Source organism: Epinephelus lanceolatus, chromosome 8 (genome assembly GCF_041903045.1).
Source record: "Epinephelus lanceolatus isolate andai-2023 chromosome 8, ASM4190304v1, whole genome shotgun sequence".
Classification (NCBI taxonomy): domain Eukaryota; kingdom Metazoa; phylum Chordata; class Actinopteri; order Perciformes; family Serranidae; genus Epinephelus; species Epinephelus lanceolatus.
In genome coordinates this window covers 35,298,255-35,313,476 of record NC_135741.1, presented here as the reverse complement: position 1 = coordinate 35,313,476, position 15,222 = coordinate 35,298,255, and the positions used below count along the sequence as shown (strand labels likewise).

At 39.4% G+C, this 15,222-nt stretch overlaps 1 protein-coding gene across 1 annotated transcript in view; it reads right to left on the bottom strand.

Annotated features, from left to right (window-relative positions):
- The window catches only part of LOC117257868 (copine-9-like), a 125,176-nt gene that overhangs the window by 10,739 nt on the left and 99,215 nt on the right, over positions 1-15,222 (bottom strand). Inside the window, exons 17-19 of the mRNA XM_033628235.2 lie at positions 10,516-10,618; positions 9,632-9,689; positions 4,637-4,710 (exon numbers count right to left, since the gene is read on the bottom strand). Coding sequence (XP_033484126.2) covers positions 4,637-4,710; positions 9,632-9,689; positions 10,516-10,618 — 235 coding nt within the window. The remainder of the gene's footprint in view (positions 1-4,636; positions 4,711-9,631; positions 9,690-10,515; positions 10,619-15,222) is intronic.

The window sequence follows — 15,222 nt, the reverse complement described above, 5'->3', positions numbered from 1 at the left end:
ATATTTGGGACAGGCATCTATGGAACAGTCCTTTAATTCATTTTGCACAAAACACTTGCAAAAACACTATCAAGTTGTTTATTCAAACCAGTATGAATATTATTTTCTCATTCGATCTAGCTCCGAGAGATAGTACATCGGAGAGAGAGAGAGAGAGAGAGAGAGAGAGAGAGAGAGAGAGAGAGAGAGAGAGAGAGTTATGATGCTCTGTTTATGGCACCCTGCTTAGCAACACAACACTTCTCTTTATCCTTTTAAAACAATATCCACAACTTGGATTCATTTTTATTTTTATTGATACTTTGATTTGTGGACCCTAACGGACTTAAAGAATATTAACATGGACACATAGAAATCTGGACACATTCAACAGGGACTTCACTAATGTGCATGAGCTGCGTCACCGTCAAGCACAGAGAAGCTTGGATTACAACACACACAGACGACATGTGACTACACTACATCTTTACATAGCAAACAGTTGTTTGCTGATATAATAAGCCTTTGACTATCACATACAGGACCTTTAACACACAGATGAAGCCAGCTCATTCACATATTACTGCCTCAGAGGTAAGCTGTCACCACCTTTGTTGTTTTTCTTGTTATCCATGCTGGTAAATCTGTATTTATTCCTGTATTCTTTGCTCATGGTTTCAGTTCAAGCTAATGATGTGTGTAGTATCTCCATACTGACAACAGTTTAAACCTCTATATTTGTATAACTAACGTTAACTCAAGCAGGTAGCCAATGATTTTGTGAGCTTTAAGATGTTTTAAATCCCAAGAACTTGACAACAAACTCGGCAGTGGCAACCAAACTTGGACGTCTAATTGAGACCAGTATTTCTTTTCAAAAACGTGTAGCCACACCTAGTTAGTAAAAGGAACTCTGCATTTCAAGGGGATACATTTTTAATTAGAATTTTAGGGTAGCCATAATTTTCAACGTTTTCGTGGCATCTCAGCACACTGATCCTCTAACTCCTTCAGACACACTTCTTGACCTCACCAGACCCCCGGTGCACAAAGGATCGAATGCAGATATCGTTTGACTGGAGACTTTTTTGATACTACTTTGTCCTGGGTTATTTCATTTAGTGCCTTAAAAGGTACTGAGTACTGATAAACACCCCAAGGCATTGCATAATTGAATAATGTTCACACCACTCAAGCCTACACTTGGTGTGCGTTCTTCCTCTCTCTCATCCAGTAAATAGCCACTGCCACTTTACTGGAATTACATTTTTGCTATCTTATATAATACACTCACACGCCTCCTTTCAACATCTAGGCACTACACTGTACATTTATCACTGTAAGCGCTCATTTATCATTGCACCGTATGCTCTGCCAGCTGACTGGCCAGTCTTCTCCGCTACTCCCCAAAAAATTCTGAAGTACATGGTTATCAGAGGCCATTGTGTTTTCTTTCTATTTGTGTTCTCATATCGGGCTTTCTGAAATTACTATTTACTGTTGCCAGATCTAGTTTTATCAGTCCCTGATGGGGTTACTGCTCCCTCTTATAAAACTCATTGCTAAACAATTAAAAAAAAAGAGCTGCTCTCTCTTGTTGACTTTAAAAGTAATGATGGATGAAGTGTCTTTGAGGGCAGACTCAGTGAGGAAATGTCTTCCCAGTTTTGTAGTGACCAGTAAACCCTTTTTTTCCAGGCAATGAAAGCACTTTTTTTAGCCTTAATAACTTTAATTTTAGGAATAATTACTATCAGCGTGTGGTGAAGAGATTTGAGTAGTGTCATCAATTTAGTAATGACATAACAGCAGCTGTAAATGTGCTGGGTTCAATTTGAAGTGAAGATGGAGTCATCAAAGAGGCACAACAGGAGGTTTCTCACCTACAGTATGCAATCAGTTAGATACAATGTTTCACAAGGGTTGAGATGCGCCTTACAAGAGTGCTCTAGTCTTTTTTGCTGCGGTGACCAGGAAAAAGTATAGTGCAGCAAGGGGTGTTCAAGAGATTCAAGAGTCTGGATTTTTAAATGCTTTGATTTACATACTGAGGCAGTACAGACAGTGAAAAACTGTGCAAAAGTACAAACATTTCAGTCAGTTGTCGACTTTGCTCGGTGCAAAATGAGACAAGCATGATGAGTCACCCTATATGTGGGTTACTCTACAGGTGCACCCAGTCAGTCATCAGGGCTTGATTGAGCTCACATGAAGCCAATTGCCAGGAGGTCAAGTCATTACAAATGTACCAATATAACTCTAGCACTGACACATTCCCACACACATACTGGTAGAAAGAGGAAGTAGAAGAGATATATCTGAATTCACACTGGAGTAAGCTTTGATCCACATTTCCACCATGACCATCAGGAATCATTATGTCAATGCTACAGAATGCCAAATCCTGTGTAGTAATGTGTAGAGTCTTGCAACAGCTGACTTAGGATCAGCATGGCAGACAGCACTTGGATGTTCATGGATTCTGATTATAAGTTGTCTCCTTGTTTTTCCTACATATTAGATGCCACATTTAATACAGGCAAGAAGGTAGACGACATTACTAAAGCTGCATGTTATCAGTTTTGTACTCTATTGTCACATAGCTGGTAAAAGTGTTGACCTTTTTACAATTAGAACATGCAGGGTGTTTTAATTTGCAATGCAAATGATTCAGATACAAAGCATTTTTGTAGGTATAATTTTGGAAGGAGCTAGTATTAATAAATTATTTCAAAGAATAAAATGTGGCCCATGTTGTGCATCGTATTAAGAAGTACAATACCGGCCCTCTATTGGTATATAAATCTATTTCCCTGTCCTATAAATGATTTCTCTCCATTCATTTAGATTGACTTTGAGTCAGGTTCACATCCTCTTTGAGCCAAGAGGCAAAATTACAGGACCATTTATCCACAGTGCCATGGTGCCACAAGATAAGATAAGCCAGTTATTCCTCTTTTGTTCCCTGGCTTTTATCTTGGCACCATGGCTTGTGGGTCACTCTTCGGAGATTACATGGTGGTGTTCTTGTTACATTGTTCATTGGTTGCTCATTCAAATGCTGAAAATGACAAATGTTCATATCCTCTTGCATACTAAAAATATTCACTCTCTCTCAAAAGCAATTTTGGAGGTGGCATGACAACACTAAGGCCACATCCACACCAATGCATTCTTATTTTAAACAGCGTTATAAAATGAAAACGATCGCAGTGCACGAGAATTTTAGCACAATTTCAACAATAAAGCTGAAATCCAATGTACTCAGAACTCAGGAAAAACGACCTGCAACTTGAAAAAGTGCAATGGAACAGTCACTCAAGTTGGAAGTCCGGGGTAAAATCCATCTCGCTCAAGTTTGCCGACATACGTAATGTCACAGCAACATGGCGGTTCACAGTAAACTGGGCAGAATGACATTTTCATATGACTAATAAGACCCACTGCGAAGTGAACATCTGTGCTCGTGTCATTTTGTTGAAAAGTCTCTGTTTCCATCCAGACTAAAAAATGACCCTTGAGTTTCCAAACTAAAACAGGATCAGCAGCAATTTCAAAAGGTCTCTGTTTAAGGGCTTCCAAAACAGCGGAGTAGTGCGTATGCTAGGCGTACACCTAGCAATAGTTATGCATCTAAAACAAAAATGTATTACTGTGGATGTAGCTTAAATTTCTTGGGAAGTAAGAGAAATATGTGACTTTGCACTGGAGGCCACTGTAGGTGTGGGAGAAAAAAAATTCACATCAGAACTGCAAATCTTATTTACTACAATTCTATGCCATCACCCAGAGACTTATCGTAGTGGAGGACCACACTCCAGTAATGACAAACAAGCGGACCAACCAACACACACTGTAACACTTTCAGTCAGCTCTGGTCAGTTGTAACAGCCTTTTCTACGAACATTTACATTGAATTAAAGGTCCAGTGTGTATAATTTAGGGGGATATACCAGCAGAAAATAAATATAATATTCATTACTTTGTTAACATTGGTGTTTTATCACATGTACATAAACATCATTGAGTTTTTATTACCTTAAAATGAGCCGTTTACTTCTACAGTACATACCAAGCAGGTTTCTGCCATGGAGTCTGACATGTTGTTCTACAGTAGCTCAGAATGGACAAACCAAACACTGGCTCTAAATAGGGCCAATAGCATTTTCGGTTCGGCAACCATAGTTCTCCTACACACTTGGCACACGGGAGAAAGTTCAGTTGGTTGCAATCTGCAACCTCACCACTAGATGACACTAAATCCTACACCACAGACACAAATATATATTCTGTTCTGATGCTGCCTCATTCATAAAGTATTTAGGAACATATCTTAGAAGACAGTGGGATTGAATGGGTTAAAACTGAACCTTTGATTTTATATTAATGGATAGATTTTAAGTTGTGTGTAGGGTAAAGTCAGAGTCACAGTATTGAACCCTTGATCAAGACACTGAGCTTGTTCCGTGACCCACCGTAGATGGGTATTGTATATTTTATGAGGCAGTTCCCAGTGTGTGTTTGAGTGTGTGTGTGTTTGAGTGTGTGTTATGAATGTAAGCCATCCCCCTTCAGGGAAAATTCCCCCATGCAGCTGCTGTTGACAGAAACATGCTCAAGTTCAACCTGCGACATTAACCAGAATTATGATGAGTACCTGTACAATGTCTCTCTCAGCAAGACGTCCTCTGGAGGACACTCTCACCTCATCTCCATCCAGCTCCTCCATAGCTAAAAGGAGAGAAAACGACAGAGAGAGAATGACTCAATACTGGAGCCACCCAGGGAGAATTAAAAAGGGAACAGGATGCTCTTTTGTATTTTCATAACGTAATTGCCCAAGTGGAACACAGCATGGGGAGTAGGAACAGGTATTCAGAGGAGAATGGTTAGAACACTTTGTGCACCTAAGGTGCTATTTCTTAAGCAAAAATGATGTGCAATTACACTGCACGTCAGAAAAAGAAAATAACTTTAGCCACACATGGAGAGACGTCAATAGCTTAAAGGTGTAGCTGCAGGAGTACTTTCACAGAGCCATTGCAACTGTGGCCAGACATAGAGGTGCTTGCTCTAAAATTGTGCTCTGGTGGAGATGAGAGGTCTTCAAAAACAGAACCTGCACAACAGTGTGTATCCTGCATCTGGAGTCGCTCTGGCAAAGGTACAAAACAGCCTGGATGTGTGGTGCTGCCACTGAAAAGGTGGCTGAGCACAACGTGAGGTCAAATCAGCACACAGACACACATGGAACCAGAATGCATTAGAGGATAAACACCAGAAATGACAGCCTAGTACTGACAGTGACAAACTAGAGATTAAAAAATAACCATGTTCAGAAATGGAGTACACAGAGACTAAAAGAGCAAATAACAGAGGCAATTAGGCCTGGCAGTAAAGTGTAGACACACACACACACACACACACACTGAGCACACACTCTGAGGTGCTATTGAGCCAGTTTGACCTTGTGACCCCCAAACATGCCTGAGCGCTTTCCCTATCAAAACCACCATTCAGCGGCTTAAACAAGTAGAAAATGATGGGCCATCCAACTCAATGATGAGGCGTTAAGTCGTTACACCCTGCTGAGCACCAACAGACTGCACACATACACACACACAGTCCCCACTTTAAAGTCATTGATCTGTGGACTGTTAAATGACTGCACACTTGACTCCATTGACTTTTGGCCCAGCTTCCCCAGGAGGTGGAGCAGCATACTGGTTTATATGAAGAACCAATTATGACACAGCTGCTGTAGTGGCTTCCTGTTTGCTCGAAAGAGTTCCATCAAGTCAGGTAAAAGCCAAGGTCAGAGTTTCAAAAAACACATCACATATTTGTGTCTTTACAGTGTCAAGGATGTTGGATTAATTAAGTTAACGTTTCAAATGTGTTCAGTGCACAAGGCCTTTGCTTCCTGTTGTGAAATAATGCTCACCTAAATGCCTTACTCAAAGGCAGACAGCGTAGAATTTGACCACTAGTGGCGCTATAGTGCAATATCTTGTTAAGGTCCCAAGCGGTAGCCTCCGGGGCTGAGAAATGAAGCCAGCATGGAGGTGCCAAAAACTGCAGTTCACTTGAGGCCACTTGAGACTGGCTCCAGAAGCCAGTCAATGCCCATGGACCCCCATAGTAAAATGCCCAACTTTACAGCAGAAATAAACATGTTTACAGCCTGAAACATAAAATTGTTTTGGTCTCTATAGCTCATTTTAATATTCATAACCACTGTGCTGAGAGTTATTTTTAACATAATTTAGCTGTTTACATTTTATTAAGGCTTAAAGTTGCACATAGTTAAGGGCGGGCTGCTTTGAGTGACAGGTCCAGCCCAAACAGAGGGTGTTTCTCAAAGTCAAGGAAGGATCCTCAAACAGACTTTGAGAAACACCCATAGTCACTTGTGGCTGCAAAAAACCAAGATGGTGACAGCCATAATGCCAGACTCGAGGCTTCAAAACAGAAGTCCACAAACAGTAACAGTCCCTATATTAACTATGTGAGAACCAACATTCAGCATTTTTGTAAGGAAGAGGAAACCTTCAACTGAATTATTGCCTAAACCCCTCCCTAAACACCAGTGTCTTCTTCTACCTTCTATCTTCTTCTATCTTGATGGGTTAAGCATGGCCATGGAGAAGTGGGTGCTGAGGGTGCTGCAGCTCCCCCTATTGACAAGGAGTGGAACAACAGTCTAATAGTTGGCTATTTTATCATAACCCTTGGTATTTAACATTTGTTTTAGATTTTGAATATATATGGGGGAAAAAGTTGTTTAAAATGTGCTAATTTAACTAATTTAACTAACTTAGCCAACAATAATAAAAACTGAGACGTAATCTATGCTTCATTTTCGCTGACGAGACAGGACGAAAATGTTCATGGTGGAATATCGGACAATAAAAGCCAAGAACAGCTGTGTTTGCAATTATCTTCAAATGCTGAATAAGTGACAGGCTGGTAAACTCCAGTAAACAGTTGGCACCAGGATGTTTCGGCAGTGGAGCAAGCAGCCACCGGCCACCGACTGCTGGACTTCACAGCTAATCCCTATGGGACTCAGTCTACACTTGAAAAGGTTCATGGTTTGATGCTGTTTGACAGGCAGGTAGGTGACTCAGTCATCAACTACCAAATACAACTACTAAGTACTACAACTATTAACTGACAGGGGCGGAGCTGAGCTAACAGTCAATTACCTAATATCAATTATGAAGTGTTATTTGATTAAAGTTGACAATATGCTGCAGTTTACTCAAAGAACAAAATTTCAGCCCTTTTAAATGTAAATGACTACTTTACACACCAAAATCAAGACTCCTTATAATTCTAACACTACAGTCATCGAATATTCAGTTCTAATAAGTTTGTGTGTAAAGCTATTTAAATATATATAAAATACATAAGGACATGTTTCCTTTCATTTATTTTGAAAACACCGTTGTGCAAATGTCAAAGACAGACAAAGTCCTCTTGCTTGGATCAAAGGCAACTTTGGTAAACTATTCGCATTATAAAACAAGAAAAATTTCAAACACAAACACTTCCCAAAAGGCAGCAGATCACATCAGGCTATACAACTGAAAAGCATCTCTCATGCTTTGAAGTTAAAAACTCAAAATAAAGAATAATAAAAATCAAAACTTGTACATTAGGAGGAGTGTTTCAATTTGTTCCTCCTTGGCTATATGCCAATGTAAATGCCAGCTGCTTCAGTAACATTTTATTGCATTCTGCTTTTGCATCTCAAGGCTGCTTAAAAGCTAACCTCAGGGCATGCTGCTAACAAGTGCTTGTGAATTTTGCAATGCATTATGTGCATCAATCTACATACTGTGTATTCCTTGTGCATATATGCTCGCGCCAAAGGGGCTGAAAAGAATCTGGGCGGTGGCTAACGTTAAGCCCTGGATCTACCGAGAAGGAATATCTTCCTTTATTAAAGTGAGTTTTTAATGTAAATCCTCCACATCATGCAAACACATGGTGCATACTGAACATTTCATGGATTTTCCCACTGAAAAAGAATACAAAATCAGGCCGTTGATAACATGCAACACAAATAATGTAATATATCTTTGCTTTTGGCCATAAAGATAAATATTACATCCATAAAACGTGAAAAAAACTTGAACCCTGAAAAAACAGGTTTGATTAGAAACCATTAATATAGATATAGACATGGTAAAATTTAAAATGCATTGGTGTTAAAAAAACAGGTGATTTTGACTAGAATGTTTCTGGATATGTACCATTAAAATCGAACACTTTAATGGCCTGTAGTTTGCCTTTGGACTTTGGGTATCAGCTGAGTAATAAATGCTTCTTCGCCTGATGTCCACAGTGTATTGTAGATATTGTACAAGTCCTTCCTTTCTTAATTTTACAATGTAAACACTATAGATGAAGCTGTAAGTGTTCAGTGTTTTTATAAGAATGTAAATTAACATTTGATATGTGAAGAAATCTGATTAAATAGTCACATTTTTATTTAAAGCCACAGTGTGTAGGAATTTCTCCCATTTAACGTTGAAATCATATATTGTATTCAAACAGATGGCGCACTCTTGCGCCTCAATGTTTCAAATGCGTATTGCAACAACTGTAGCCGCTGTGTACCAAAAAGCTATGATAACACTGATGAAACCATGTCATCCGATACTACATGGAGTATTCATTCAGGCTCCTACACAGACACACGTGACGCAAGTTGACAAACCCCCTCCTCACCATGCTGGCTGTGTTTACAATGTATGATTGTTGGGGTGGGTGTAAATCGAAACAAACCAATCACATCTTGTCTTTTGACAACTGACAAGTGGCTCAACCTCACACACCTCATCCCTCTCCTCACATCCCTGCGCCATTAACAACTGTTAGTGGTCAGCATCGGGGTAGCCTTTCCCAGGTGGAGAGAGCTGCTGAAGGAGAAAGGTAATGCAATTACAGCTAACAGTGTTAACAGTGGCTAACAGCGACTAACAGCTGTTATTGGCCAGCACCGCTGTTAGCTGTTAGCGCTATTAGCGGTGCAGGTCGCTAACAGCTGTTAGCCCCTGTTAGCTGTGATTGCATTACCTCCCTCCTTCAGCAGCTCTCTCCACCTGGGAAAGGCTACCCCGATGTTGACCCTCGTTTTTTGAATTCGCCGGTCACGTTGCCTTTTTGATTCCCTTTTGCGCTTTCTTGGCGACGAGGATTCCATCTCCCGTGATGCTGCATATGCATGATCCTGCGTTATGCTCAAAGAGTGGGACTTTGTTTCAAATTTGCCAGGGTCGTAGCAAAGAGCCTCTTACTCCTCTCCTTCGGCTTCTCAGTCACACAGCGCTGGCCTGGCTCTCAACGAAAATGCCGAAGCCGGGGCTGTATGTCCCTTGCTGGCGGATGTCTTCTCAAGATGCACAATGTACAAACAAATCTGAAATTCTCCTTTTACGAGAATAAGTCAGATTATTGGTGGAGGTAATAGTACACCAATGATGGCATATTTATGAATGCAGACATCGATTTTTTGCTGCATCACTGTGACACTGACTAAACATTTGGTCCTCTGTAGATTGAGTGACTTCTTGACCTCTCCTCTGTCATGTTTACTCATGTTGACATGAAAAATGATCTGTTACTAAAATGGAACACTCACCATCAAACTCAGCAGGTCCAACACCTACAATGATTATGGACAGGGGGAGTGATGCTGCCTGTAAAAGGAGACAAAAGGAAAGACAAATAACATTTAGGTCAGTTGATTCATTCAACTCCTAATGGTGCATTAAGGCTTCTATAAGGCTTTCATTAAAAGTCAATTATTTTGTTGTAGGGAGCATTCTCTTCCAAAAAATAAATTAGGTGTTAACTTAAACTTGTTATTCATTATTTTAACCTGAAAGGTAAGTCTATTAACCTGACACAGTATCCTCCACTCACAGCAATTACCTTTATTTCCCAAACCTCACCTCTCCTCGATGCAAACTCAAAAGTTGTGCACCTGGAGGATTTAAAGCAAATATCTAGGACTTCACCTGTTTTGCACTTTTACACATGTAAGATAATTAGGAGGGAGAAAATAAAAAAAATAACTTGCATTTAATATTCAACACTGTCTGTCACAAGAGAAATCACTCAGAACTGACTTAACTGGATAAGACACCTCTCAGAAATGAATTTGACAGGTTGTTGAAACAACTGCTGACCTCTCCACAATTGTAAGATCAGTCACAATTAGAGCAAAAATTAATTTTCCTTCCCTTAACTTGAATCTTAAAGAGAGAATTTTTGCTTGGTATTTGTACTTATTTGCTTATCACAGAATGCTGCGACACATCAAGTTGTTTTATCCAAACATCATAGAAAGCATTATTCTTGAGAAATATAATGAAGCTTTGGGCCGCCCACACAAAGGAAAACATGAGGCTGAGATGAACATCAGTAACAGGAGAGTAAGTGAGGGAACAACACTGCTATCCATCAGTCTCGCATACATATGTGTGTGTGTGTGTGTGTGTGTGTGTGTGTGTGTTGACTCACATTGACCACAGCCTCTTTGGTCTGGACCATGTCAGATATCACTCCATCTGTGATCATCAGTAGGACAAAGTACTGAGAGCCATCTGTAATCTCTGCTGCACAGCTGGGGAATGTGCACATACAGACACATGCACAGACACAGAAACACACACGTACACACGTACACACACACACACACACACACACACACACACACAAATGTAGCAGGGTTAGAGCTAAAATTCTGCCTGTGCACCTGAATAACAAACTACTAATGAAAACACGAAGCACACCTGCCTGTTGGTCTCTCACATTATTCCATAGTCTGTGATGGCTCAGGATTACAGCACAGGGTTGAATCAAATGTATACAGTAACTTATTTGTCTGACTCTTTGAGCTTCATGACAATATGTTTGCCATATTTGGTCACTTGCATGGTCTCTAGATGCTGGATTACAAATGACTTTGGAAAATCAGCCAATAACATTGTGAAACAATAACTGAAGACTGACCACAACGTCATGCATGCAACTTACCTCACAACATGTGGTGGCGTATGTAGGGCAGTTATCTAGCATGTAGTGCAGCTTAGCTGGCACTGTGTTGTGTTTACTTCATTAGGAGGGCAACCAAAAAAGTACTGTCATGTTTTCTCCACTGGTAGAGCACTAAACAGGGTCCTGTGTCATGTTTTCTCCACTGGAAGAACTCTCTAGAGGGCCCTGCATCACATTTTCTCCACTATAAGAACTTGCCAGAGGGCCCGACATCACGGTTTCTCCACTGGAAGAACTCCCAAGAGAGGCCTACATCACATTATCTCTGCCGGAAGAACTCCCGAGAGGACCCTGCATCACATTTTCTCCACTGTAAGGGCCCTGCATCACGTTTTCTCCACTGGAGGAACTCCCTAAAGGGCCCCTGCCAAGCTTTCCTCACATGCTGATGCAGTGTGCATAAGGGCTCAAGTAAGTATGACAATTGATATATAAAGAGTTTAGCGTTTTTTCCCCTCTTTTTTTCCTTTGGGAAACCAAAAACGTAAGAGCAAAATGGAGTGGATTAAAAATTGTTCTTATCTGCTGTAACATAAGCTTTAAATGCCACCAGCTTGCTACCAACAATAGTGACTTGTTACTTCCAATGCCAAGGAGCACATCAGAGCCAGCATCTCACCATACCGTACTAGCACTGCAGTATTTGCACTACAGGATATCAGAGTTTAGAGTAATATCAGCTGCTCTGTCCTGCTATTTTTGCATACGTAGCGTTTAAAGTCCAGCAACCCCGGCCAAAATAGTTACCTGAAGTAGTTTAACTGTTCTAATAATGCTTATAATGTTGTCCCGCAACACTAGGATTAATGAGCTATTCTGCAATTCACATGTAAATGCAGTGCAAATGTGATTACATTTTTTTTTTTACATGTGAAACAATAGCTTCACATGTTTCTTTATATATAGGCAGATAAACATGTAAGAATTTCAAATATTCATGTTTCCCAACATTAATATTGAATCACTACATAATGTAGAATATAAATAAAACGTGAAAGCCATTATAAATGCCCAAAAGTGCATATTCAACTTTGGTATCTCTGGGATTAAATGTAATATAAACAAATCAGTTAAAATGGATTTGATCTCCTTCCACCCACCATAGCAACCCCTTTGTTCTAGGATGCTGTTTCCATAGCAGACCACAGAGTTGTTTACTACCTAAAATCACAACCTTCAGCAACAGAAAGACCCTTCAAAAATAACAAGCACCAAAAAAAAACACAGCATGAAGAAAACCGCGTGACCCTGCTTCTTGTTTTCCCACTGCTCTTCATTCCCTTTCAAACACAAGGTTCGATGAGAAAAACAAATGAATATATCCACATCTCCAAACTCATCTGGCAACATATAAAGCCAGAGCTGATATTTGGCAGTGTCTCAACACGTAAGTGTGTGTGTGTCTGTATGTGTGTCCTTCACCTGCTGTTTGTGTATATTGCAACTAGATAGAATCCAATACCAACGACTTAGCCGTTCCAACTGGCTGAACACGTCATTGATCAGTGAGTCTATGTTTCTCTGTGTGTGTGTATGTGCAGTATATGTGTATATGCATGGGATTTAAACCCTTATGTTACGATGGGCCTGTGTGTGTCATAGCACCTATGTCTTCCTGTGCCTGTTTTTTTTTCTTTTTTTTCAGTGGGCGATTTATGCCACCTCAATGCCTCTTGCAGCTTGACACAGTGGTGTCTGTGGTGGGATGAAAAAAACAGAACTGATAATTCAGTGCAGTGACACGTAGGCTAAAATGTCCAACACGGTTCTGGTCTAGCAACCAGGTTAATCCATGTTTTTCAACAACACAAACATGGAATTACCTGGGGCAGCAAATCTCTTTTTTATTAACCCTATATTAATCTTTTAAAATGTCATTTACCAAAGGTCTTAGCTTTAAGGTGCAAAAATAAAAGAGATCATCGAAAAGGTTTCTGATAGAAAAAATTATATTCGCAATGATGCACAATCTGGTTTTAGGTCAGGACACAGTACTATAACAGCAGCAGAAAGACCACTGTGTTAATGTTGATTATTGTAAACTCTAAGTCCTAAAGATCACAGAAGCTGTACCACAGTGCTCTAAAACAACACCTGCTCTCTTTCCATTTTCATAAACAATAAAGGAAGGAACAGTAAAGATTCAAATGTATGCAGATGATGCCATAATTTATACAGTTGCCCCATGTCTAAACTGTTGACTTTCAGAATGCCAAAGTAACCTAACATACAATGTTCTTCAGAAACCATGCGAATTTTGTACAAACGGTATAAAACATTACTCTTCCACAGCTAGAAATGAAGGTAGCAAAGGTCTCTTCATACAGATATCTTGGAATAGGGCTGAATGACAAATTAACTTTCCATACTTACTTTGAAAACCTTACCTAATTAGATATTTCATTCATTTTTAAGAAATGCTTTTCCTTTGCAACTAAAAAAATCTTCTTTAGTCCACATTTTTATCTGATCTGGATCATGGTGACACCTCATAGATGTATGGATTGCACTTACCCCTGCGTAGACTTAACACTGTAGTCTTGAGTCATGTCTATGCTTTATGTTAAAGCATAGACATGACTCAAGTCTTTAAATTACAGTGATGCGTTCATGATCATTATGAACTCATCACTGTAATTTATGTGTTAACCATGGACCTCACTAAAAACACAGAGGAAGAGTTATATTTACTTTTTCCTTAATGGCCATTCTTTGCAACCCCCCTGTCTACCATTGTAAAACTTGTTCTCATTTTTCAAACTGCTATCAGCCCAGGTCATAAAGATCAAAAACTTTTGTACTATGGCCTGAAATGATTTACAAATTTTATGAAACACATAACTGTTTATTTAGTCAAGCTCTCTTTTTATACCTCTTAGAACGAGGTAGTCTTCCTCCAAAATACAACCACACAGGTTGTTTGTACAAGCAGCGTATTACACAGATATTTACATTTATTGTTAGGTGGTAGCTGCTAGTATATTATTATATGGGTTGACGAGGATGTCAGGTGACGTAGTATAAAGAGGGACAAAATTCATGAACAGAGGAGGTCGGAGTGGATGGATGGATCAAAAAACATAGGACTTTGACCCAGGAGACAGCGGTTTGTGTCTCTCGTGAACCCAAAAGTCAGTATAGAGTTATTATAAGCAGCTAAATAACTTCATGTGACATGTCATTAAACCTTCCTACATAAATTAAGTTACTTCATAAGTGTCGGCTTATTTATTTTTACCCAAACCATGATCTTTTTTCTAAACCTAAGGAAGTAGTTTTGTTGCCGAAGCCTAATACGTTACATGTTAGAACTGTAACTGCTAAAGTTCATTCATATTCAACCTATTCTGTCATTTAGGTTTGAGGATGTGTTGATCTCCTGCTGTTACGGGTGCATATTCAGGAAACGCTCCTGTGGGCCTTATTAGAAGGTAGAAACAAACAACCTGTGTGCTCGTATGGGTTGGAGCAATTGATGCGTCGATCCCATTTTATTATGATATATGTGAGTATTGTAAACTATGATATAAATGATGCGATTTATGTCTGATATGTCATTTTGTCAATTCAACTTTTTTTTTTTATACTAACACTTCCACAAACCTAAAATGCAAGAAACATGTTATAGGTGTCCATAAAACTTCAAAAATCTGTGGTGATAATCACTTAGCACATCACTTCAGAACAATTTAAGGTTGTAAAAAGTATTTTTTCACAATTTATATTCAGAAATACTGACAACAAATTTAAGGAACAAAGCTTTACAAAAACTATATAGAGCCCCACACTTTCAACTATTTTTTTTTCAACTAGTCTCACAGAAAATTCCCTTGAAGCCAGAATTTCTAACCACACAAGGGAAATGTCAGCAGCAAGCAGTCATTAGTTGGCAGATGTATTTTGACAGTTTGTCTGACACACAAAATTAGCTTTGGGTTTTTAAATGTGAAATTAAATATACAAATAACACAAATCCTAAATCAAGCCCCTTTTCCATGAAATATTGTTTTTTTCTGATGCCACACTTAGAGGCATAAAAAATGACTATTAGTTGACGGGATGCTGTAACATCCTTAATCCTACACATGTTGTCTTGCCCCCCACTGTTACCATTTATAAATAAAACAAAATCTCTAATCTGGTGGAAAAGATTTCTCTGAGTCATGTCAC